This window comes from Hyaena hyaena, unplaced genomic scaffold (assembly GCF_003009895.1).
Source record: "Hyaena hyaena isolate Hyena2069 unplaced genomic scaffold, ASM300989v1 scaffold_6, whole genome shotgun sequence".
NCBI classification, from domain to species: Eukaryota; Metazoa; Chordata; class Mammalia; order Carnivora; family Hyaenidae; genus Hyaena; species Hyaena hyaena.
The window spans coordinates 7,994,392-8,019,629 of record NW_024080638.1 but is presented as its reverse complement, the minus strand read 5'-3'; the positions used below and the strand labels follow the sequence as shown (position 1 = coordinate 8,019,629).

The 25,238-nt window shown below is 54.1% G+C and overlaps 1 protein-coding gene across 1 annotated transcript in view; it reads right to left on the bottom strand.

Annotated features, from left to right (window-relative positions):
- Positions 1-23,452, bottom strand: part of COL27A1 (collagen type XXVII alpha 1 chain) — a 153,393-nt gene extending 129,941 nt beyond the window's left edge. Inside the window, exons 1-3 of the mRNA XM_039241124.1 lie at positions 23,368-23,452; positions 4,961-5,121; positions 3,447-3,536 (exon numbers count right to left, since the gene is read on the bottom strand). Of these exons, the coding sequence (XP_039097055.1) occupies positions 3,447-3,536; positions 4,961-5,121; positions 23,368-23,452 (336 nt within the window). The remainder of the gene's footprint in view (positions 1-3,446; positions 3,537-4,960; positions 5,122-23,367) is intronic.
- Positions 23,453-25,238: the final 1,786 nt, after the last annotated feature.

The following is a 25,238-nucleotide window of genomic DNA, read 5'->3' as shown; positions in this document are numbered from 1 at the left end:
GAATATACAGCGGGAGAAGGTCCTCTGAGATCATCTAGAGGCCAGATTCTAGTCTCCTCCCCTTATTGTGAAGACGGGCAACTGAGGCCCAGAGAGGGGACGCGATTTGTCTAAAACCACACAGCATGCCCGTGACCCACGTCGTCCCGCCCCACTACTTAGCAGACAGTCGTCTCACTTGACTTGTCTTTCATGGAGAAGAAATTGGAGGCTTACAGGGACTTCCTATTTGCCAGGGACCAGAGTCCCAGACTTTACCAACAGAGGCAGAGATGCAGCCGAGGAGGCAGCAAGCCATCTAAGTAAGCTCCAGGCTTGGAAAGTTGGCTCCCAGAGGGAGGCCCGGCCGATTCTTCTGCTCCCGTTCCAGTGCTGTTTAGGCTACTGCTAATAATGTTTAGTGCCTGCGCTGGCCCACAGCTTTGTTCTTCCCAACTTCTGTTTTCACCACTGACTTGTGGGCCCTGGCTCGGTGAACCCAGGGCTCCAGAATGTCGGGAGACCAGAGCCCAGGGGCCAGCGCGCGTAGGAGGCAGCTGAAATAGCAGCGAGGAGTTAGGGATCCTGACCTTGGAGGTACAGCCTGGCCACACGGCCCTCCAAGAAGGGAACCCAGGTGCCCCTACCCCCACAAAAGGCCCTCTGCCAGCACACCGCCCACGGCTACTCCTGGACCACTGGGCTGCAAGAACCGATGGCTGGTTTGCACGCTTCTCCATCCCTGTCACCTGGGAACGCACAGGATCTCACAGACCCTTGCCGCCTGCATGACCGCTAGGAGCTCAGAGCTGAGACCCAGGGCACTAAGACACACACAAGGAAAGCAGCCCTGTGAACTCCGGGCTTGGCTGTGCTTCCGTGGGGTACGGCGGCCCGAGGACCACAGAACAGCAAAGGGGATGGGCCTGTCCCAGCAGCCTCCGTGGACTGGTCAGTCCCCACGTGCCCAGAAAGCCACACCCGGGCTCCCCTCTTCACACCTGATACCCCCTCCACGGGAACACAGACAGGTCATCCGTCTGGACAGGATGCAGCCCAGAATTTTCCAGCTGACTCACACATCCATTCAAGACGAAGTGAATAATAATACAAGTAACAGCTGCCATTTATCGAGCACGTAGTACATGCCAGGCCCTGTCCTAAGCCCTTGATGAGCACGGCACCCCATGAGCCCTCACAAAACCTTGCTAGCTGAGAACGAAGATGCCCGCTGTGTGGATAAGAAAGAAGAGAAGCATAGAGGCGAGGGGCTTGCCCGAGCTCACAAGGCAATCAGGACTCCCCCCGAACGAGGGCAGCCACGCAAGGGGTGGGGCTGGGAGTGCTTTGCCTCTGCAGAGGTACTCAGTCCTCCGCAGACCCAGGCGGCCCGTCAGTACAGCCGGCCAGCTTGTCGGCTCCAGCGGGTCCCCGCACACAGAGACGGGGAAGGAGACTATGTCAACGAAGTAACAGGCAGATGGGCTCGGAGAGAGAGACAGAGGGTGGGTCACACGTGGAGGGCAGCCCCCTCTCCCCGCGCAGCGCACTATGAGGGGAGCTGATGGCTGTTGGGGTAAGAGTTGAGGGACAGCAGGCATGCGAGCACCAGGAAGGGGAGTGTCCGAGGACAAGGAGCAAAGGGAAGGAGAGGCGAGGCCAGAGATGTGCTCTGCAGTGTCCCGGAGCCTGGTCTGGGAGAAGGAAAGAAGGGCAAAGCTGGACGGCCAGCCACAACCAGAGGGCACAGTATCTGGGGCACTGCTGTGGTGAGGGCAGCCGCCAGACAGGGCAAGGCAGAGGCTGGGCCTCAGGGTGGCTTGACTGCCCATTTGCCCAAAGCTGGGGCCCCACTATGGGGTGCTCGCCTGGCACCACTTTTCTGCCCAACCGCTGGCATCTGCCTTGGCACAGGGTCTTCTGGAGAAAATGAGTCAGCAATGTGCTTACTGGTGCTGTGTGTGTGTGTGTGTGTGTGTGTGTGTGTGTGTGTGTGTGGTGGGGTGGGGGGTGGTGGAATCTCAGCCAGCCAGCTTTTTCCAAGACATGGGAAAGAAGGGGGGGATTGTCCCCCTGATTCCAGCTCAGAGGGGGCGGGGCACGGAGGGGTAGGGCGGAGTCACAGCCCCTACCGGCCTCTTGGGAAGGTCCTCTGATCCTGGGGGCAGAATGGAAAGGGAGCAAGTTCCCTGGGCAGTGAGCATGAGCCACAGTCCCTAGGGGCCCGAGGGCTACTCTCATCCTCACTCACTCCCACACACACCCACACTCAGTGACTCGCTCTTGCACACGCTCACTCTTTACAACTACTCCGCCAGCCCCTGGGTCCCAGCTTCTGCCGCAGGAGATTCCCTGCCCCCCCTGCCCACCACCCCACCCCCCAGTCACTGCCTCTGTGCAATGACTTTCGGATCTTCAGGGCCCCTTTCTACTCTGACACACGCAGGCTCTCACTCTCCCTCACGGAAAGTGACAGGAACTGAGACGCCCTCCCCCCAACCCCTAGAGAAGCAGGGAGACACTGAGACGCACAGACCCAAACATAGTGACACACACGCGGAGACTTCCAGAAGCAGGGGACGTGCAAAGCCACACAGACGCTGAGACAGGAGCAGAAGCCGAGACCCGGAGACCTAGATGCCTGCGGATAGTTTCACGAGAACAGACTGACTTACAAGCTCGGGGACCTGTAGACACCGACACCGGAACACACCGAGACAGCCCCGAACGGAGACCCTTCCTCCCCCAAGCATCCAAACAGGCCCCCTCCACCCCCAACTCGCCCCTCCAGGCGCCACCACCCACCCGGAATCCCGACCCCGGGGCTGGCTCTGCACCGACCCTCCCCAGCTCGGCCCCCGCCCCAACGCGATCGCAGAGCCCGGCCAGCGGGGCAGGGCAGGCAGAGCTCGCCAACCCTCGCCGGGCCGGGGGCGCAGCCCGCTCGCTCGTTAACCCTTGGTGGCCTGCTTCACAGGGGCTCAGGAAGGGGCAGGAAGCCGACGTTCCGGGGAAGCGTCCGGTGTGGCGGGGACCCCCCCCAGCCCTCCCCCGGGCTAGAGCAGCAGGAAGCTGGGGAGGGGGCGTCCCCGAGCTCATACTCACCCCCCGCGCGCCGCCGCCGCCGCTGTGCCTCGGGCCCCCCGCGCCGCTCCCGCTCCCATGGCGGGCCCCTACTTCATGCTCCCGAGCCCGGGGGGCAAGTGTGGGCGCGCCCCATGGGGCCGCCAGCCCCCCGCCCCGCCGCGCCAGGCCGGCTCAGAGCGCGCGGCCCCTGCGCCCCCAGCGCAGCCCCGCTCCCAGGGGCGCCCGAGCAGGCAGGCAGCGCGGCCGGGGCCCCGCGGGCGCCCGCGCCAGGCCCATGGTCCCAGGAGTCCCGGAGCCGCGCTCGCCCCTGCCTCGCTCTTTTTCTGCTTCTACCGAAAAGGAAGAAGAAGCGGGGGGGGGGGGGGGGGAGATGATCAAACTTTTGGAGGCGGGCTGCTGGCGGTCCCCGGAGGCAGAGCGAGGCCGGGCGAGGGCGCGCGGAGGGCGGTGGAAGCTGCCTCCCCGCCGGCCTGGGGGAGGAGAGGAAAAGGAAGGATTTGGGGGAAATGAAGGCGATTTAAAGTCTCGGCCCGCGGTGGCTCTCCACCTTCTCTCCTCCCCGCGCCGAGCCGCCCTCTGCTGCCCCATGCTGCCCCCTGCCGGCCGTAGCCGAGCACGCAGCCTCGGCCGGCCCACGACAGCCCGGCAGACACCCCCACCTCCGCCCCCCGCCCCCCAGTAAAAATGGGGAAACCGAGATTCACAAAGAGAAAAGAGAAGGCCAAAGCTGCACAGCAGGACGGGCAGAGTTCGGAGACTTGGGACTTCTGGTTTGTAAGACTGGGGGTGGGGGTAAGGTCCCCGAGCGGGGGGGGGGGGGGGCTGGGGAATACAGGGAGAAAGGGGACAGATACTACTATTGAAAGGAACCCGGTGTTCCAGGGACAGAGCTGGGACCAGCACTCAATGTCCAGACTGCCACAGCGGCGACAACCAGTGTCCTACCACAGACACACACACACATACACACCCCTCTTCCCAGATTCAGAGCGCCCCGGAGAACAGACTTCCCTGGGCACTTAGTGGGTGGGCTTGTTAAGTGTATTGTATCACCCTCTTCCCTTCCCTGTCCATTCGGTAAGAAATGGGAGCTCAACAACCCCTCTCCCCCGCCCCCTCCCACACCCCAGGAGGCGACCAAAGACTCCTGAGATCCCACACTGGAGCGTACAGCTGCACACCTTGAACTCGCCGCAAACGCCCAGCAAATTCGTACAACCACAACCCCGTCCGAGCCCCGGCATTAGAAGCCCCCTCCACCTCCACCTCCACCTCTAGTCTCACCTCCACGACTTGTTCACCGGTGCACACACACACTCCCACACACATTCACGCTCACCCCAAACTCAGACACGCACTCACACTCATTCACATGCAAGCTCGGCCACACACTCCTGGGCTCACACAAGCACACCCTGGGGTTACTGCACTCGAACGCAACCCGGACTCCACACACGCAGACGAATGCACATTAGCCTAGCCGGATCCACCCCCCCCCCCAACGTACGCACCCGCACACAAATTCACACCTTCACGTGCACACACACACCCACATACACATCCCAGTGCACACGCGCGCGTGCGCACCCCCACTTGCACACAGCTCTCCGCCAGTGCCCACCGCAAGCGTGCACAAACGCACTCACTCCCCACACGTGCACCCCCCTCCCCATACGCGCACACCTTTACGCGCACACTCCGCTACCCCCAGAGCTCCAGAAGCCCCGGGGCACTTACTGGGTCCCTAGCTGCGAGGCTGGACGGTCGGTCCTTCCTCGGGCGCCTAACGGCATTTGTATTCATGGGTCCCCGCAGCCCCGGGCGCGGGCGCGGGGGCGGGGGTGCGGGGTCCCCTTCCCTAAACTGGTCGCGGGCGCTCGGAGCGCAGCGGCACCGGGAGGGGCATGGGCGCGCGGGGCTGCGCCGCCGGCCCGGTCCGCCTGCGCTCGAACTTCGGCCGCTCTGCGTCCTCGGACTCCGGCGCGGGCTCCGGGCGCGGGGGGCGGCTCATAGGTGCTGGGGCCGCGGCGCCCGCCGGGCCTTTTGAAGTCTCCGCTGGGGGCGGGGAGGGGGCGCTGAAGGCGGCCTTTTAAACCGTGGCTGCACGCGGGCTCGGTGGAGCAAGGTGTCTGGTTTCAGCAAACTTTAGGAAAAGTCCCAAGCCGAAGCGAGGGAGGGGGTGGAGGGGGGAGCCAAGCAAGAAAGAAAAAGAAGCGGCGTGCTGTGCGCTGCGTCCTGCAGGGGGCAGAGCACCTACGGCCTCCAGGAGGGCGGCCCAGCAGGGTGCCGGGAAACCCGCAGACCGCTGACTGGCGCGAGGAACCACCCCCATCCCTAAGGTGAACCGGAGTTCTTAACCTCCACGTGGACGAGCCCCAGGGGTGCAGAAACGCCCCAAAATGGCACAGACGATGCATGTTTGAGCATTCTTCTGGGTGAGAGGGGCCACGGGCTTTGCTCGTGTTTTCAGAAGCCCATAGCCCTGGAAGGTGGAGAATTCCCAGTTCAATCACAGCTCGTGGTGTTTAGAGCTGCACACTTCGTGCTAGGAGGATCCTGTCCTCATTTATATTGTTTGATATGTTGTTCATCTTGGATTTTTTTTTTTTGCATTCGTTTTGACATTTTTAAAGTATTGCATTAATATATTATGTACCTGGATTCGCTAGGGGTTTTTCTGACAGCCCCTTAATTCTAAAACTCCACTTCTGAGAGCTGTTTGGGGTCCTCCCAGCATCTGACCCCCGAACTTGCCTCTCCCTAGCCAGGTGCAGCACTATGCTGAGTGTCACCGTTTATGGGACACTCCGCTAGCGACATTTACAGGTGAGAAGGCTGAGATTCCGAAAGAATAAAGAACTTACCTGAGATACCAAGCTGCTAGGTGGTAGAGGCAGGATTTTGAACCAAGGTTGTCCGATTCCTGTCTTCTGCAGCTGAGCGTAATGACCCCAACCTTAGCCTTTAAGGGGTTCTGAGCGGACCCTTGTCAGCCTCCCCAGCTTCATGGTATGTCGCAGAGCTCCAATCTTCCTGATGCCTGGACCCAGGCTCTGGACAAGCTGGGCTACTTCAAGGCCTTGTCTGCGCTGTTTGCTCCCAGCTTCCCTCCCCACCCCCCTTTGCTGCCTGTTCACAGCCGATCTGTCCTTCTAGGACAGCTTAAGCTCGGCCCCACACCCAAGTCATGGCACGCATCACATGGTCTTGTCATTGTCAGATCCATCTCCGTGTCCCCACACCCAGCATGGAGCCTGAGACACAATAGAGGCTCAAGCCATTAATAATTTAAATGAGTTTCTTTAACTCGTACCATGAACAAACCCCTGTACGCAACTGAGGGAAGAGGGCTCTGCCACTATGGGAAGGAAGACAAAGAACTGGGCACATGGTCCTGCTCTCTGGGCACACGTGCATTGGTAATGTGGACAGAAGGCGTGCTCAGGGCCTGGGGCAGGGGAGAGAGCCTGCGAGGAGTGGGGAGTGCTGGGGGGGAGATATCAGACACTGCCATGCAATCACATGAAGATAACACAAGGGGAATGTGATAAATGCTGTCGATTCATTGAATTGTCATGCAGAACTAAGGGATGGGGAGAAACCAGAGAATACTCCCAGGAGGAGGTGGCCTCTGGCTCATGGAGACCATGGGGGAAGACAATTCAAGTGGAAGAGTCGCCAGAAGGCCAGGAGGGTAGGAGTGGATTTCAGGCAAGTTCTGAAAGAAGAGTAGGGGGCGCTTAGTAGAGAAATGATCTATCTAACTCCCCACCCCCCTGCACTGTGTGACTCATTGGCCACAAAGCCATTTCCAGGCAAGGGGATGGGTTTCCTCAAAGGTCAGGCAGTGGGTCAGTGGCTGAGCACCAAGGTCTTTCCAAATCTCACTCCCAAATCTGTGTATGCAACGTTGAACCCCAGGGAGCCCTGCTCCACTGAGGGCTGCTGAAAAGACCCATGGGAAACCTCTCAGAGCCCATAAAGATGGATGGCATCTTCTTCCAGAGCCTCACTCTCTCCGTGTGTAAAAGAGGCACATCAATCATGATCATCTGTATGGATCCTTTAGCTTATGAGTATGATACCAGTGTTTAACAATAATTCAATTCACTAGATAATTATTGAGGGTTAACCATTTTTGCTAGATTGGGAGGGAAATGAACATCACGATCTTCCAGGAACTCACGGTCAGCTGGAAAGAGAAGTCACGGATGCTGATAAGAATTCTTGGGAAGAGACCTTGCTTCCTGTCTCTGCTGCCTCTTCCCATCCAGTCTTTCTGCCAAGTAGGTTCCTGGCACCACACCAGTGGCTGGGCATAAACAGTTCTGATAGAAACTGGGTCCAGAAGACACTGGGCCACTGCCTATTCTGTGAACAGAAAGGGGCCATCTCTGTGCGGCAGAAGGCCATGAAGACTAGGAACAAGGTGGGCAGTGAGTACCAGGCCCATGTGACATTTCAGGCACGAGGGAGAAGAATAGGGATTCCTGGCCTGGTGGGGACTCAGAGGCCACATGGCGTTTACTCCCTGCCCAAGCAGATCAGCCATGGACCCATTGCTCTCCGAGGCACATCTGCCTTGAGAAAAACTGTTCATCTAAACAGTTCTGTTGGTGGACACACAGTAGGTGCTCAATAAGGGTTTATGAAGGGATCACTAGAGAAGTCTTAGCCTGCTGAACAGAGGTCTGCACACCACTCGGGTACCAATCCCTATCGATCTATCCACCAAGCTTTTTCTAAGAACCTACTGTGCGCCGGCCTGTGCTTCCTGCTCTCCACAGGACTGGTAGAGAATACCAGCAAGGAGACGGGCAGAAAATGCAGGTCAGGAAGTCCTGCCTGGAGTCATACTTGCTCCACGGGTCAGCAGAACCAGGAGAAGAACTCAGATCCCGATTCCCCCAGGGCCCCACCCCTCCGGGCACACCAGGACGGGCCTTTCTCTCATCTCTGGGCCCCACACAGCATGTCGCAGGATGTGTGCACATAGTGCATGCCTAGCAATGGAATCACTTGATAGAGTCATTCATCCCCAGGTCACTCAGCCAATCAGGAGAGGCTGCCGGGCATCAGGCCCTGAGTGGGGCCCTGGTCACAAGCAAATATAAGCTGCGGTCCTTGCTATGAGCAGATCTCATTGCCATGTTGGCTTTCTGATAACAGCGTGAGCTGCAGTGCCCGGCACGTAGGAGATATTCCAAAAGTGCAAAGTGAAAGATGGAGTGAATGCGCCAGATTACACCTGACAGGTTAGCTTTTCTGCGCCTGCTCCCTCTCCTGTGTCGTGACCCTCGTCCGTCAACTAATATTTGTAGGGCATGTGGCTCGTGGCTCGTGGCGGGCCTGATGCTGGGTGTACACTAAACCTGCTCGGCCCCACTCATGCCTGTGTTCCCAGCAGTGAGGATAGACCCTTTCACTGAAGGGAATTTAACTGAACACTAGGCTGGAGAGAGAGGCAGCCTCACATCGGATCCCCTCCCTCTGCCCCCTCCAGGCAATACCAGCCGGTGCCTCTCCCCTGGGGAGGTGGCGGGAGCCAATGCTGGCTGTTAGGGTGACCCGCCTATCTGCCTGTGAGGCCGCGCCGCTCTGGCTCGGTGATTGCCAAGGCGCCAGAAACAATCATTTCACCAAGAGGAGAAAAGGCTGAGGCCAGGGAACCCCCTGGGCCACTGTCCAGAAGGGCACACCCTCTGGGCATGTGATCCCCTCGTCCGGGCAGCCCAGACCATCTCTCGGGCCTTCTCCCCCAGCCCCAGCCTGGCTTTATTTCCTCGGGCCTGGGCCGGTGGTGGAGGCCAGTGAGATATCCAAAGCCCACTCTATGGTGCTGATACAAAACACACATGTGGGGGGCGAAAGAAATTCAAGCCTAGAAGAGCCTCTAGAGCTGCTTAGCCTAAATTCCTCATTTCACAGACCGGGAAACAGAGGCTTGGAGATGTCAACACATTATCAATGGGGAAGCTGGGGTGAGAAATCAGGCCTCCCACATGGATGTCTGATTGTGGAGAGTCTAACTTATCTCCTCTGTCAATCCATTCAGCCAGCCTTGGAAGAATTAGGCCCATTTTCCAGACGTGAGAACTGTGGCATGTTAAGATCTCTGGACTCCCCCTAGGATGTTTCTGGAACCACTGGCTTTACCAAACAGGCTACTAGTGACCGTTCTGAGCCACCCCCACAGCCGAGAGTGGAGACAAAGCACCTGAAGGGCTCAGGGAGCCCCGAGACTTTGCTCTGTTGACCCCCCTTTTGCTGGAATGTCCTTCTTCACTAGCCCCCCCTCATATCCTCACTGCTGTGAAACAGCCCACCCCCCATCCTGCCTGAGACTTAGGACACCAGGTCCCATCAGGGCATGTATCTGCCTTATACGCTTACTTAACTGGACCTCCTCAAGGTCATAGCTGTATCTTATCTTTAGAGAATCCCCCGGCCTACTGAGCCCACCGTAGGCTCTCAGTAGGTGTGGAATGGATGAGGAGAGAAGGGAAGGAGGGTGGAGGAAAGAAAGGAGGGTATGGAGGCAGAGCTGAGGGCTAGCGGATTGTCATCCCAGGTCATCCCCATGACATGGCAGACGCTGTGGTCTCTAGAATTCCATCTTCATCCACCGTCTTCCAAGTAGCCTCATCTTTCAGCAAAGACTGTGTCCTCCAGGCATCAAGGATCGATCCCACTTAGGCTAAGCTCACCATGGTGGTCTCCTTCCCCTGGACAGTGAGTGGTCTGGGTGTAGGCATAAGATACAGACCAGCCATGGAGACACGAGAGCGATTAGAGATGCTTGGGTTATATAGTCTCCTGAGGGTTTTCCTCACTTTCATAAGTGGACACACCCCTATGACACACCCCGTTTTTCTTTCTGAACATTGTTGAGTGACGATGTTGCAGAGGCTGCAGTCAACTTGACATGATGTCGTGACCATGAGGTCCGTGGCCAACAGACCTAGATAGCAGAGAAGAAAGGAGCCGGAGCCTTCAAGACATCACTGAGATGCTAAATCAGGCACTTGGGGACCGCCCTTTCTCAGACCAATAGTGTCGCTCATTGTCAAAGCCACTTATAGGTGCCCTTTCTGTTACCCGCAGCTGAAAACGTCCCAGCTGATGCAGCAGAGGAGCAGGAGTTTTGGTCTGTACCTGACAAACCAGGGGATGGCAATGACAGCGACAGTCACACGCCCCTCCCCCAGATGGCACCGAACAACTGCATTTGTCAGTTTCCACACAGCATCTCTAGTTTGGAGATAAAGAACCGGAAGGGACTTGCCCAAGTTCATGCAGCAGTAAGCACAGAACCAGGGCTAGAACTCTGGCCCAAGTGTTTATTTCAATACACCGAGCCCCATGTGTGGGGCAGTCAGGGGGAGGTTTCTTTGCAGCCTTGGGAGTGACCAGTCAGAGCCAGCTCATGGGGAGACCCCTCCACCCGAGTAAATTTCAGCAGGCTGAAAATGTGTCCAGTCCAACGCCCGGCTCCACGATGTCTTCCGGCGGTACACCTGCTGTCAGACTCAGTGGAGAGATGGCTGCACTGCCCCACAATCAGCTAAAACTTGCACTCTGAGAGCCGAGCCGCCTCGGTGCCCCGTGCCCAGACCACGTGACACGCTGCATTCCTGCTGGTGCCCAGTTCCAGGGAAAGTTGGCCAATGCAATGCCTTCGGATGCTTTTCCTTGTCACGAAGTGAAGACAGAAGGGCAGCACACACACCACGCTGCCTCCCCCATCCAAAAAAACCTTTACAAAGAGCTCTTTACATATATCTCCAAGGATTATCATGCAAAGCCCCTTTCACAATGGCTATTGAGAACAGCAACTCCACAATCTTAGCTGAAATGAAATCACTCCGGAGTGTAACAGCCTCAACCCCCAAGGCATACAGCCATCTTACTTCCTGTCACCACTGCTCATCTGGTACCTATTTCTTTTCTTTTTTTTTTTTAATAGCTTATTGTCAGGTTGGTTTCCATATAACACCCAGTGCTCATCCCCACAAGTGCCCTCCTCTGTGCCCATCTGGTACCTATTTCTTGTCTCCCAGCATTGTCTCCCCCAGAGACATCGCAGTTTTTCAGCTACCTCACGGCTGCCAGGGACCACAGCAAAGCTCAAAGGTTCAGGTGACATCTGATTAACAGAGAGTGGAGCAGAATTATCATCTCCCCTCATATATATTCTATGCTCCTGTTAATACAACGTGGGTGCGTATTCAGTTTTTGTTTTTGTTTTTTTGGCAGCTACATACATATCACAATGTTCAGACTAAGCTGATGACCATCAGAGATGGGTAGTTCCCACTCTTCTCTTCTGGAGATGGGCAGTTTATTCACTGAGGGGTACTTTTCCATATTTTCTGTAGTTTTTTGACCAGATTCTTAGTTGGGGTCTTGCCTATCTAGATATCTGGGAGTAGTTGTGATTTGATAGGAACCCCAAGCCTGCCCAGCACCTGAAGCTGGCTTCCCAAAGTGGCCATGTTGATACCCAGGGACTCATGTCACAGTCCACCTTACGGTAGCACTGGGGGACCTCAGGGACTCTCGTTTCCCTTCTGTGAGTTCATCTGTGAACTTGGGCTGGCTGGCATGTGCCTGCGTGGTAACTCCCTTTCTCCTAACCTCATCAGTCCTTGGGAGATGAACCAATTGGTTAAATCCAGCTGGTCTTGGCTTGGTGCTCGCCCCAAGTTCATGGGGTCTCCTGCATTTGCATTGGGCTGCAAGGGCACACTCCTCTCTTGCTGCCCTCTCTTGCACACTCCACACGTTGGGAGTGGCTAACAGCAAATTCCTAGCTGTGTGATTTTGGGGTATGCCAGTTAACCTCTTTGTACCCACCTTTCTCCCCCTTTTGAATTGTGCTAACAATAGCACCTTCACCTTCTAGGTTGACACGATGCTATTGCCTACCCCGTGCCCCTGACCCGAGACCTGAATGAATTAGCATAGTGTCCAGCACACAGTAAAAGTACAATAAATAGAAGTTGTATGTATTACTGCTATTATTTTTTTTATCTTCTCAGATAGGTTAGGTGCCAAAGGCTTTATAATGAAACAGCGCTCTTGAAGTGGTAACAGCGCTCTTGATGTAGAACATTGGCCTCAGGCTTTGCTTTACCCAGGGCAAAAATTGCTCTGAGAATCTTGTTTGCTTTTGACTCTCTTGCGTCCCAGGGAATCCTGCCTTATTCCAGGAAGCCACCCAGAGGCTCGGATCCACGTATTGTGCACAGAGGATCAGGACAAAGAGCATCTCATGATAAGGCTGGTCCGGCCTCTCAAGTTGGGAAAGTGAAACCCAGGGAATCAGGCAGCACCGCCCCCCCCCCCCCCCCGCCCCCATCTTCAGTGAACACGCAGCAAGTCAGGACCCAAATCTCCTCTCCCGGTGGCGCGCTGGAGAGAGGCTCCTACCTGCTCTTGCTGGCTCATGAGAGCAGATGGTTAAACTTTCAGGAACTTAGCGGCCATTAAGCCATTATTAAAAATTAAATGGAATAAACTTATAATTGACTAAATTATATTCAAACCAAAAGTGGGGCGCCTGGGTGGCTCAGTCAGTTGAGTGTTCGACTTCAGCTCAGGCAGGTCATGATCTTGCAGTCGGTGAGTTCAAGCCCCACATCAGGCTTGCTGCTGTCAGCTCAATGACTCGCATCAGATCTTCCGTCCCTCCCTCTCTCTGTCCCTGCCCTGCTTGAGCTCTCTCTCTCTCAAAAATAAATTTTTTTAAATGTTTCATTTATTTTTGAGAGACAGACAGACAGACGGACAGAGCATGAGCAGGGGAGGGGCAGAGAGAGAGGGAGACACAGAATCTAAAGCAGGCTCCAGGCTCTGAGCTATTAGCGCAGAGCCCAGTGTGGGAATCGAACACTCACAAACCCGTGAGATAATGACCTGACCTAAAGTTGGACACTTAACCGACTGAGCCACCCAGGTGCCCCGAAACATTAAAAGAAATTTAAAGCAAAAGAATTAAATACTCAAAACTCATTTCTTTGTAGTTATCTTATTATACTTCACTATTATCTATGCTCTTGACATTATTCCTTTCTATTGCGAGTAGATGGTGGAGAGGCTATACAATGGTGTGCCAATCAGCATCCCTCCTCAGCGTTCAGCTATGTCATGTAAGTAGCTTGAAATTAGCCATGGTGGGATTGGCAGATGCCGGAAGTCAGAGTTCTTTCTGCTTAGAGATCCTGTTACGAAACGTTTATGACCTCACCACTGCCGTCTCTTGCCTGGTCTGGTAGTCAGGACCCTGTGGAAGAATGGAGTACGTTCCTCCTATAGACCTGCAACCTGTCCCAGAGCAGAGCCCCCGATCTTGCTCAATCCCAGGGCATCACTTGGTGTTACGACCTTCTCTGCCTTTTTGAAACTTCCTTCTTCTGCAACATCACTCATTTCGGCTACATTCAGCTCCTTGTCATTTCTTAAAAACAATACACTTTTCTCCCCATTCTTCTGGTGCCTTGCATTTTGAATTCCTCATTTGCGGGAATGTTTTTTCTCTTCTTTTCTAGATTCTTATTCTACAAAATTCAGAAGGTGTCCCCTCTGGGGGCCCTTTTTTGAAGGTGCTCCCGCCCCAGTGCAGGCTGGATACAATGATGTGTTGATACGTAGTTAACAACAGGGTTTCCAGGAAGGATGGGGGAAAGTCCTGATTTTTCGCATCTGTCCATTAGGAGGGTGTAAATATTCCCATCATGACCGGTTTCAGCGTGCAGTCCTAAGCGCAAGCTGATGCGAGTCAATTCCAGCACACGGCTGGCTGGGTGAGACGCCTGCCTTTTCTGTCACACGGTAGCCTTCACCTCCCCCCCCCCGCCCCCCGGCACCTCTCCCCTGCAACACAGAGCCTTGCCAAGCCATATTAGAGCCAGAGGCAAAAGGAAAAAATCGGTAATATTGATTCTGTCTTCATGTGAAAGTTTTTTTTTTCATATGAAAGTTTTATCTTTTGTTTATCCATGCTTTTCTGGTGTTAATTCTTCAGTTTTAAAAAGTATTGCAAGGGGCGCCTGGGTGGCTTAGTCGGTTAAGCGTCCGACTTTCGCTTAGGTCATGATCTCGCGGTTTGTGGGTTCGAGCCCCGCGTCGGTCTCTGTGCTGACTGCCGGCTCAGAGCCTGGAGCCTGTTTCAGTCTGTGACTCCCTCTCTCTCTGACCCTCCCCTGCTCACGCTATCTCTCTCTCTCTCCTAGAAATAAATAAAACATTAAAAAAAAAAAAAAGTATTGCAATAGGGATGCCTGGGTGGCTCAGTCACTCAGGGTCCGCCTCTTGATTTCTGCTCAGGTCATGATTCCACAGTTCATGGGTTCAAGCCCCACATCGGACTCTGTGTTGGCAGTGCAGAGCCCGCTTGGGATTCTCTCTCTTCCTCTCTGCCCCTCCCCCACTTGTATGTGCACACACACATACTCTTTCTTTCTCTCAAAATAAATAAATTTAAAAAGATATTAAGCAAGCAAACAAACAAATGGTATTGCAATCAATTACTATTTATCTTGATGGCTGAGTTCTTTCGGCACTTTGTTAAATTTTGTTCCTGAGATGAAATTTCGTTCCTGAAATTTTGCTCACCTCACCCTGGTCCCGGCCCTGACATAGAAACGCCTATCCCACTGTTGAGATAGTTGCCTTCTGTACCAGACTATGAGGCTTGGATACAGCAGTTCATTTCTGTGTTCCTAAAACTTGGCACATGGCAGGCACTCAATAACGATCGTCCAGCGAAGGAGTGGATGAAATCAATGGATACATCACTCTCTCATTTTCTTTGCTTACAAAGTAAAGACAAATGGATGAAAGACACCTTCTGCTCTTTAACTAGGGCCGGTTTTGAATTTTTGCATTTCAGCCCTCCCAACTCAATAAAAACTAACCCTGCCCTTGACCTGATGAGCCAGTCTCTGCTCTAGACTGGGCATTTTCACCAGGACCGGCCTGCAGATGTCTCCAGCCTGGGGCAGCGAGGGAAGGAAGTTGAATCTGGAAAGTAGAGACTGTGCTGGGATCAACCATGGAAAGTCACCGAGAGACAGCTGTCTTAGATCCCAGGAAAGCTTTTTATTGGCTTGTGTGAGCTACCCTGAGAAGTGGCAGCATTCTTGTCTCTGGACGCATCCCAGAAGACTGTCATTTGGCCGGATCAACGGAAAGGAGATCCAAGCAGTAAATACTTCGGGCTAACTTCCAGCTCTACAATTTGATGGGTCACCTGCTTTGTTTCCGAGCCCAGGCCCTTCCTTAGCCTGAGGACCACCAACAAGGGTCTTCTATCATTGGCTCTGAAGGCATCTCCCTGGACGCCAGTCGGGGTGGAGATGGGAGTGAAATGGCTCTATTTCTGTAAGATTGGCCACGGCCTTCCATTTTTTAAACACTTTGTATGTGCTAGGCCCACTGCAAAGGGCTTCACACACATGAATGCACTGATTACCCACAACCCCCTCTCCCAGAGCTAGGCATTAGCCTCCTCATTTTACAGATACAAAACAGAGGTTGGCAACTTACCCACGGCGACACAATTCGTAAGTGATGGCACCGAAATTTTCACCTTGAACTATCTGATTCTAAGAGTCCATAATCCTAACCACATCTAGGCAAAGAAAGGGAATTTCTAAGATAGATCCCCATTTTGGGTACTGGTGTGTGTGAAAGTAAAAAAGGGGGGTGAGGTGAATAGGCATGTGTAGCCATTTTTGTCATTCTTCTGACCTGGACTTGTTAGGCTTTAGACACGTTCCCTGACCTTCCAGCCCACCCATCCCAGAAGCCCCCATGGCTTTCCACCCACCACCATGTCCTCCTTCCCAGCAGTCTCCAAAGAAGAGCTGTGTGCTCCCACATAGGAATTCTTTCACTCAAGGACTCATAAGCCACATTTCCAAGGGGGAGGACCAGGGGAAGCGACGAGTGTCTCTCGTCGGGCTCTACACACACATTATCCGTTTTTCTCACCCCGCGTCAAGGGGACAGATGTTCTCCAGCTTTGCCTTTAAAGGCCTGCATTGTCCAATATGGCAGCCGCCAGACTCATGCAGCTGTTTAAATGGAAACTCCTTAAAATAAAAGATGTGTGTTAAATTTCCCGGTCACACTAGCCATATTTCAAGTGTTCATGACCACGTGCAGCTAGGGGCTACTGTATTGCACAGTGCAGCTTTGGAAAGTTTCCATCCTCAGAGGAAGTTCCATTGGACAGACTGTATCGAGGAAAATGGGAATGACTCGCTGAAGCCACACAGCGAGCTGTAAACAGAGCTGGGATGGGACCCATGTTTCTTGCTTCCCAAGCCTCTAGTCCCAGAGCCTGGAATATATTTGCCACTGCCTGGCCCCAGAACAAGGAGGATTGTTTGCCTGGGATGGTAGGTCGGCTTGGGAAACCAAATAAGAGATCAGAAGACTGTGGGTGAATACCAAAGTGGAGAAGAGGAGCCAGCTGCTCTTGGGGGTTATTTTTATCCTGCCCAGATATCCTGGGGAGCTGCCCCCCCTCCCCTTAAGCTATTTTTATCTCAAGAGCTGGAATCCGAATGCTGTCTCCCTTGGAGGGATGGAGCGATCTACTGACACACAATTCTAGCATCAGGACCTTCCTCTTGCTTGACAATTTCCAAGCGGGGTCACGTCCGTTCTCTAATGCCGTTCTCCTAACAAGTTGGGGGGGGCCAGCACAGTAAATGGGGACCACAAGCCCTACATTTATAGATGGGGGGTAACCGAGGCTTGCATAGACACAGGGAGCTGTTTCAGCAGCTGGTACATGGTACGTTTGGGATTTAAACTCAGGCAGAGTCAGGTCCCTCCTTTCTGAGCGGGTGGTAGCTTTTCTGCAAGGGCTAACTGCTGAGTGATGGGAAAACAGCCTGGATTTGTTGTTGAACCGCACACGACACCCCTTTCTGGATGCGTGGGCAAGCTGCTCGACATCTCCAAGCTTCTCTTCCCCGGGTCCATGGTATAGGGAACTCTAACCTTTTTCTTGCCTCCCCCTCGGTCTTGCTGGGAATCTGGCCAATGAGAGAGCTTTTGTTAAATTGGAAAACACCCAATGCCCAGAAAAGATGATTTATTATCATTATCATCGCCAGCAGCGGCAGCAATGAAATCTTTAATTGTGTGCAGCCTCCGTCCCTTCCCCCTTCTTTGGGCCTCAGTTTCCCCGCCTTGAAACCTGAGCAGTTTGGCCCAGAGGATGTGCATGGGGCCTTCCTTCCAGCTTGGGCTTGCCATTTCTATGACCCATTCATTCAGTCAACAAGTGTTTATTGAGTTCGAGCAGCCTGACACGGTGGGGGAAACGAAGGACTGGCTTCTTCAGAAAGGCTCTCTGCCCAGGCTGTTGCAGCCACATACGCAAATTTCCTTGTGTTTTCAAAAGGCAAATTATGGGAAACATGTTATTCGCCCTAACGCACGCACCCCATCTCTCAGGGAAAAAAAAAATCCGTCCAACCCCACCAAGACCTAAGCTAACAGAGGACAGAAACCCACCCTTGTTCCTCCGGGCAGTTTTCCAAAAGCTCACGTCCCTGTTGAAAAAGGGGAAACTGTACGCGGCCGGGCCTCTCTGGGACTGCTGTAGGCCTTGTAAACAACCCCTGTTTGCTCCAGCCCCTTGCATCCTGACAGCGGAGCCACAGCCAAGGCAAAAAACAGCCCCGTTCTGTGCCTGGCCATCCCCGGAGCGAGGAAAGTTGTCCATAAATATTTTTATCTTCATGGTCAGCAAGGGAGCTGAGAGGAAAGCTTTGATTCTCCAAGACCCTGGACCACTCCCTTCCTCTAGGGACCCTGTGGCCAAAACTGACCTGGGTGTCGCATCTCCCACCCCCAAATTACAGGCTGCTGCCCATGATGCCTGTCCCCAGGAGGTGGTGGGATTTAAAGCGAGACCACACTGTACACCACGGCCAGCCCCGGGGGCTGTTGGGATCGCCCCTCCCAGCCAGCTGGTTTCCTGCCAGGAGCTGGGTGGTCAAGGTAAAGGAAGGCATGGGGCTGGGGGCTGGGGGTGGGGAGAAGGTTCCAAGGATGGGGCAAAAAGATGCCCAAGGCTGACATCCTGATCTTGAATCGCCTTGCTTATCACAGGGCTCTTATAGAAGAGGCCCTGCGAACATTACTGTCCTGGAAAGTAGTTTACAGCAAAGTAGATCCTTGGAGATCAAAGAATTTTCACGACTCAAAGAAAGAATGGCTAATAGTAAATTTTCAAGCTCTAAAATGTGATAGCGGCTGATAAAGATGTACAAGATTAGGAATTCTTCAAATCATTCCACACAGAAGCCTCCTGTATCCTCCTTCCTCGCTGGAAACCCCTCGCCTATCAGAAGAAGACCGTTACCTTCTGGAACTTTCTAGAAGGGAACCCTGAATCGCTGTACTTAGGGAGTACATCAGATTCCCTAAGGGCCTAAGGGTCATCCAAGTGCAAGGTTCTATGATTCTGTGGTTCTAGATCACTTGAGCCATAAAATTTTGTGCCCAACGTGCCAGGTTTCTAATGCCTTTTGATGTCAAGCTCTGAGGCTCCAAAATTCTGGAATCCTACCTGGCACTGACTTTTGGCTTCTACGATTCTATGCTTCTGAGGCTAAGATTTCTGCGATCCTTCAATTCCGTGACCTACTTCAGGACAGACAAGGACCTCACACAAGGAGGCATTCATTCCCAGCAGTGATTACATATGGCGGAGCCCTGTGAGGCCAGCTGACCGATCCTCCGTCTGTCAAGGGCAGCATTCCATGGCTGGAGCCTCCCAGAGCCCAGCGTGCCTTCTGACCTTTTCCTGACCATATGCTCACTTGGATCCCACTTAATCCCACCCAGCCCCCCACCCAGCCCCGCTCAGTCTGCGTCACCAAGTGCAGGCAAGGATGCTCCAGTAGCGGGCGCCAGTGCCCTGCTTCCCGTCAGCACCCACTCCTGTGGGTTGAGAGAAAAGGAGGCAGTAAATATGTTTGCCTGGGCAGTATATCCCCCAGGGACCCAGAATTGGAGCACCCAGAGAAGGTGGGCCTGTCTCTAGACCCAGTTCTAGCTGGTTTCATCCTGATTTACCCAACTAGCCCCGGAATGGCTGTATCTGGGTGACTGCAAGTCCCCATCAGACTCAAAATATGTCTTTGCATGGCCTTCCTTTGTTGGAAATCACAACTGTTGGAGATGCTCCTTTAGATGAAGGTCTCTGGAAAGACTGCTAGCTGGAGGGAAGGGGGTCTCCTTCATCCCTCTTTCATCATCCTACTCATTTATTCAACATGCCCGAAGGCTAAATCTCAGTCCACAACTCAGGGCATAAGGAAGAAGATCTTCCTTTATTTTCTTTGAATAAACTAAAATCCAACTTTGAGTCCATGCTGGCAGGAAATTCAGTGTTCGTCATTACTGAGGCTGCCCCATACATCCGCCGTCCATAGTTCTGGCCATGCAAAGATCCTGGGGTCCTATGCAGAATAACATTCTGAGAGGCCTCTCTGTCCTGCTCTCATCTGTGGTCATTCAGGTCCTCATTGTCAGTGCCAGATGTCCCTTTACATCCAGCGACCTGGTGTCGTGCTCTGGACACAGGAAGCTGGGACACGGATGTGTTGGGCCCTGCCTCCCTAGAGACACCAAGCATTCCTCTTGAGGCTTCATCTGTGTCTCACCAACGAGGACTCACTAATACCAACCTTCGCCTCCTCTTTGCCATCAGAGGCACTTGTCTCGTCCCTTTCCCTCTGGGCCCTCGAGCCTCGACCCCTCTCTAAGCTCACACAGGACTTAATATCAAGCAGCCCCAGATTTCAGCTTTCCCAAAACTTCAGCGACCAGAACATCTTGACGGCTGACCACCTTCTCGAACCAGGGATGAAGAAGCACGCAGACCACAGTGCCAATTAGTACCTCCCCAGCTCATTGTCTCACACACATCTGTTTGCACTGATCCTGGAAGATTTATTGGAGCAGCTGGCTGACGCTTTGCTGACAAAGAGTGAAAGGCCCTGGAGGAAGGACATGGGCATGGTTTGTGAGGCCGGTGAGGAGGTTGCCTCTGGGAAGTTAAAGCTGGATGTGGCGTGCTGGGGGGGAGGGGCTTGGAAAGGAGTAACTGGGGAGGACTGATTGGCTCAGTGCTCCCTTGGTCCTGGGAAGGGTCCTGAGAATGGCTGGGGACAGGGAAGAGCCACACTGTCTGAGGAGGCATCTGACAGTTGTACAAAAAGCACCTGGATCGACCCCTGATCTTGTGAGACCTTGAGCGAGTCTATCCATCCGCCCCCCGCCCCCGCCCGTCTTCAATCCACGCCTTGGTTCTCCAAAAATATGAGCACTGGGCTTTCCCTCCTGTAGGGCTGGGTCCTGAGTAGCTTGTGCTGATGACCGCGTATCTCCAACTAGGGGTCTAAAAGCGTCCTTGACTTTGGTCTCCATCGAGCCCCTCCTGCCATCTTGAGTACAATCAGATGAGGGCTGCTATCTAAGAGGAATCTAGTCTGGAATCACAGCTCAAGGATGGCTGGGGATGGGGTGGGGCCCGAACCCTTTAGAAGTGGCTGCATTTTGGGGCGCCTGGGTGGCTCAGTCAGTTGAGCGTCTGACTTTGGCTCAGGTTACCATCTCATGGTTCATGGGTTCGAGCCCCGCATCGGGTTCTGTGCTGACAGCTTCAGGTTCTGTGCCTCCCTTTCTCTCTGCCCCTCCCCAGCTTGTGCTCTGTCTCTCTCTCTCTCTCTCAAAAATAAATGAAAACATTAAAAAAAAAATTTAAAGAAGTGATTGCATCTTTGTTTACAGTGGAATGTCATTTGGCCACAAGAAAGGAGGAAATCTTGCCATTTGTGGTAACACAAATGAATCTCAAGGGCATTATGCTGAGTGAAATAAGTCAGAGAAAGACAAATACTATATGACCTCACGTACATGTAGAATCCAACCCTCAGAACTCATGGAAAGAGAGAACAGATCGGTGGTTTCCAGAGGTGAGGGGTATGGGATGCGGTGGTGGGTGAAGGTGGCCAGAGGGTATAAACTTCCAGCTGGGAGATGAGTAATTTCTGGGGAGGCCATCTACAGCAGGATGGCTAGCGTTAACAATGCTGTATATTTGAAAGTTGAAAAGAGTAAACCCTGAAAGTTCTCATCACACACACTGGAGCTGTGTGAGGTGATAGATACGTTCGCCAAACATATTGTGGTAATCGTTTCGCAATTTATACATCTAGCAAATCATTACTCTGCATACCTTAAACTTACAGAATGCTGTGTGCCAATTATAGCTCAATAAAATTGGTGGGGGGAGGCGAAAAGCGGCTGCATCTCCTGGCTCCTTTTTTCCCAGAAGCAGGGGCCAACGAGGTAGTCCCCTCACCTACACACACACACACACACACATACACACACACGTGTGCACCCACATGCACACAGAGCCTGGCCCTCTGGAGAGGAATGCACACTGCCTAGCAAGGAGCTCAGCCAAGGAGATGATGCTACAAAGCCCAGAAGGCCATGGTCAAGGCATCTTGCCCCCGTACGGGCAGCGGGCCCTCCGCAGCCCTATCACCAGTCCCTGCCTGGGCCCCTAGCGGGCCAGCCACGCAGGCTCAGGCCCCACTGGGGGCAGTAACAGGAAAGGAGAGAAAGAGGCGGAAAGGCTGAGAGATGGAGGTAGAAAAAGGACAGAATTTGAGAGAGCCAGAGCCAGGAAGGAAACCGGAAGCAAGGAGAGAGACAGAGAGAGAAGCCAGAGTCAAACAGAAGAAGAGAGAGGGAAATGGTTAAAGATAGAAAAAGAGCAAGACACATGGCCCTGAGAGAAAGATTTGTTGCGAAGGGAAGAGAGAGAGAGAGAGAGACTACAGGGCAGGGGACACAGTCATAGATGCACACGTAAGCACACATGCAGCCACACATACATGCAAACACACAGCCACAGACACACACAGTCACACAGCACACACACAGTTACACACATGGTCACACACATGCACACACAGCCCCCCCCCCCCCACACACACAGTCACACACACCAAGGACAGACCAGGAGAGACGCTGGAAGACCCAGGGACTGAATCTCTAGCGGGGAGGGCCCTTCACACTCACCAGACCCTCAATGGCTCCCAGAGGCCCCTCTGGAGCCCCCAGATGCTGCGAGTCCCATTAGCCCGGACCACCCCACTGTGGCACCGGCCCCTCTACATGCTGTGCACCCAGCCTAGTGACAGGAGCCGCTGGCCTGCCCTGGGCAGTATTGCCCTGGGAGGCCAAGGCCTGGCACGCGGGTCGCAAAGCCTGCGCCTGCCCCCTGGACATCGGAGTAAAGAGCCCGCGTCTGCTTCCCAGGACCTCTCCCCCTGCCTTCCCTGCCCTCGATCTGCCCCAGGTGTTCTCGGTAAACCATACACAGCGACTCTCTCTCTCTCTCTGTCTCTCTCAGGTTAAAGACACTCACCTCTCAGCTTCAGTTCCTTCTGATAATTAACTGAAAGATGATATGCAAATCACTGGATATTTGCATGTCAGGGCCTGCATTGAGTGAGTCCTTGAGAAATGCTTTCTGTCACCACCTGTGTCTTCAGCGCCACCACAGAGGGGTGTGGGGGAGCGGGGACATCCCTGTCTTCCACGAGCTCCCTACTCCCTCCCGTCCTTGCAGCTCCCCGCGGGTCCCCAGCTGTCCCTCGAGAACCACAAATCCAACCCGTCCAAAACCAAACTGTCGCCTCCCTTATCCCAACTTGCTCCCCCACTAATACTCCTTTCCTGCCTTCTGCCCCCATGAACGATAAATACTTTGTCACTTATGGATAACTCTGATGACAAGGACAGGGCCTGGAATCGGGACAGTCAGTGCCTGTGCACTGAATGAATGAATGAATGAATGGATAAATGGATGAATGAATGAATGAATGAATGAAGTGCACACCTGGGAAACATCAACAAGGAGGGACACGACCTGCCCCAAAACACACCGGACAGGTGCAACCGAAGCCAGACCCCGGCCTCCTCCCCAGCCTTCCACGGGGAAAGCGGGCAACAGGAGCCCTGCGGGCGAGTATGAGGAAGTGTCTGCCCCATCTTGGGCCCTTTGAGGCCCTTCCTGCCAAGGCCCAGCCTCCCGAACTATGGAAATAGTGAGCAGCACCAGCAGAGGCCCTCCTTGGAAGCTGGCGGAGGCTTCCGTCCCCTTCTGTCTAGTCTACACGGGCGCTGAACCCAGGTAGGCTCCCTGTAGGAGGTGTCTCGTCCTCGGAGCAGGCCTGGGCCTCACCTCACCGGGGTTGTCGGACTGGAGGGCCCTGGGCCAGTCCCCATTGTGCAGGTAGGAAGACGGAGGCCCAGTGTGCTCTCCCAAGGTCATCCCACGGGGTGGCGCAGTGCTTTGTCAGCACGTGTCAGAAACAACACTACAAGAGAGCCCCTTCTCTCCCGCAAGCACCGTGCTCTGGCGGGGGGATCCGTCCCCAGACATAGGTCTTGTACCCCCGTTTTAAATACCGGGGCAGTGTGGCCCAGACAGACTGGGCCACTCATTCAAGGTCGCACGGTTCCAGGTTCAGGCGGGAGCGCTGCAGAGCTCTGACAGCTCAGGGAGTCCACTGGGATGCGGACCCTGCTCCCTGTGGATTTGGCCCTCGCCCCGGGGGCCTGGGCACAGGTACGCAGCTGGGGCTGGGTGCAGAGGCTCTGCCTTACACAGCCCTCACCCACCGGCCCTCAAAGCCCCTTTCATGGGCCTGCTCCACACCCCACTGGGGAGGCCAGACAAAACCGCTAGTGTTGGGATTATTTTTCTATTTCCAGATGGATCTGTTTGCTGGCTCCGCCCAGGGCCTCCCATCATTGCGTGGGGGCTGGGGGCCCCGCGCCAGGTTAATATTAGGAGGCAGCAGGAAAAAAGGCAACCCAAGGCAGCTCCTCACAGAGTTCTGGGCTGTTCCACCAGGGCAGCCTCTGAGGGATATTCCTGGGGCATTTAAGGGGGCCTGGCAGTCAGACGGGCCACGAGGAAAAAAAAAAAAAGAATTAAAAAAAAATGTTTTTCAAGGAAGCTTTTAAATGTCTTATTTTGGGCTGGGGGCCAGCACGGAGTCCCCAGGTGATCTGGGAGACTGAGCTGGGCTCTGTCTCTGCTCGTGCTGAGCTGAGGACAAGATTTTAAAATTCACCCAGACGGTCATTCATTTAACCAACACGTTCTGAAAACCTATTATTGTCGGATGATGCACCCCACCCAGAGGAAAACAATAGGGTCGACCTTGATGGAGCCTGTGGTCTAGCAGGAAGAAGGGCTTTTGTCAGAGAATCACACACGTGAACGGAAACCTACCACCGTGACAAAATGCCATGGAAAAGAATACAGCCAGATATAGACCATATCAGACTCTGGCTTTTTTTCTTCTCTTTCTTTATTAACTACCCAAATGGAACACCTCATCTTTCTTTCTTTTTTTTTTTTTTAATATTTTTATTTATTTCTAGGGGAGAGAGAGAGAGAGACAGCATGAACAGGGGAGGGTCAGAGAGAGAGGGAATCACAGACTCTCAAACAGGCTCCAGGCTCTGAGCTGGCAGTCAGCACAGAGCCCGACGTGGGGCTCAAACCCACGAACCGCGAGATCATGACCTGAGCCGAAGTCGGACGCTTAACCGACCGAGCCACCCAGGTGTCCCGGAACACCTCATCTTTCGAAAGAAGAAAAATAGTTCCAGAGAGGGACAGAGACTCGTGGGGTCCCAGAAAAGGTGCTAGAGCCAGAGCTGTGCCTGCCCTCCCCGCCCCCCCCCCCCCCCCCCCCCCCCCCCCCTCCGACTTCGGCCTGGCCATGGCAGAACAAGAGATCTTGACAGCCTTGTCCCCGATCTTGGGGGGGCCACATGGAGAAGATCGGGGCATGGGGGAATTCATCGAGCACCATGATCAAAGCCAAGTGTATGAGATAGTTATCCCCAAAGCTAATGGGCGCTTTCTGTCTGTTATTCCCAGCCCCAGCCCCCTCTTGGTCTCTGATGCCTAGGAACAAAGTCAACTGATGTGTACACAGCAGTGTATGTCCTGGTGGGATGTCCAGGTAGGGAGACTGTGTAAGAGTCTATGCTGTCTGGGTGGCCCGAGAGAGATTTCAGCCCATGCCCAAAAGAAAGTG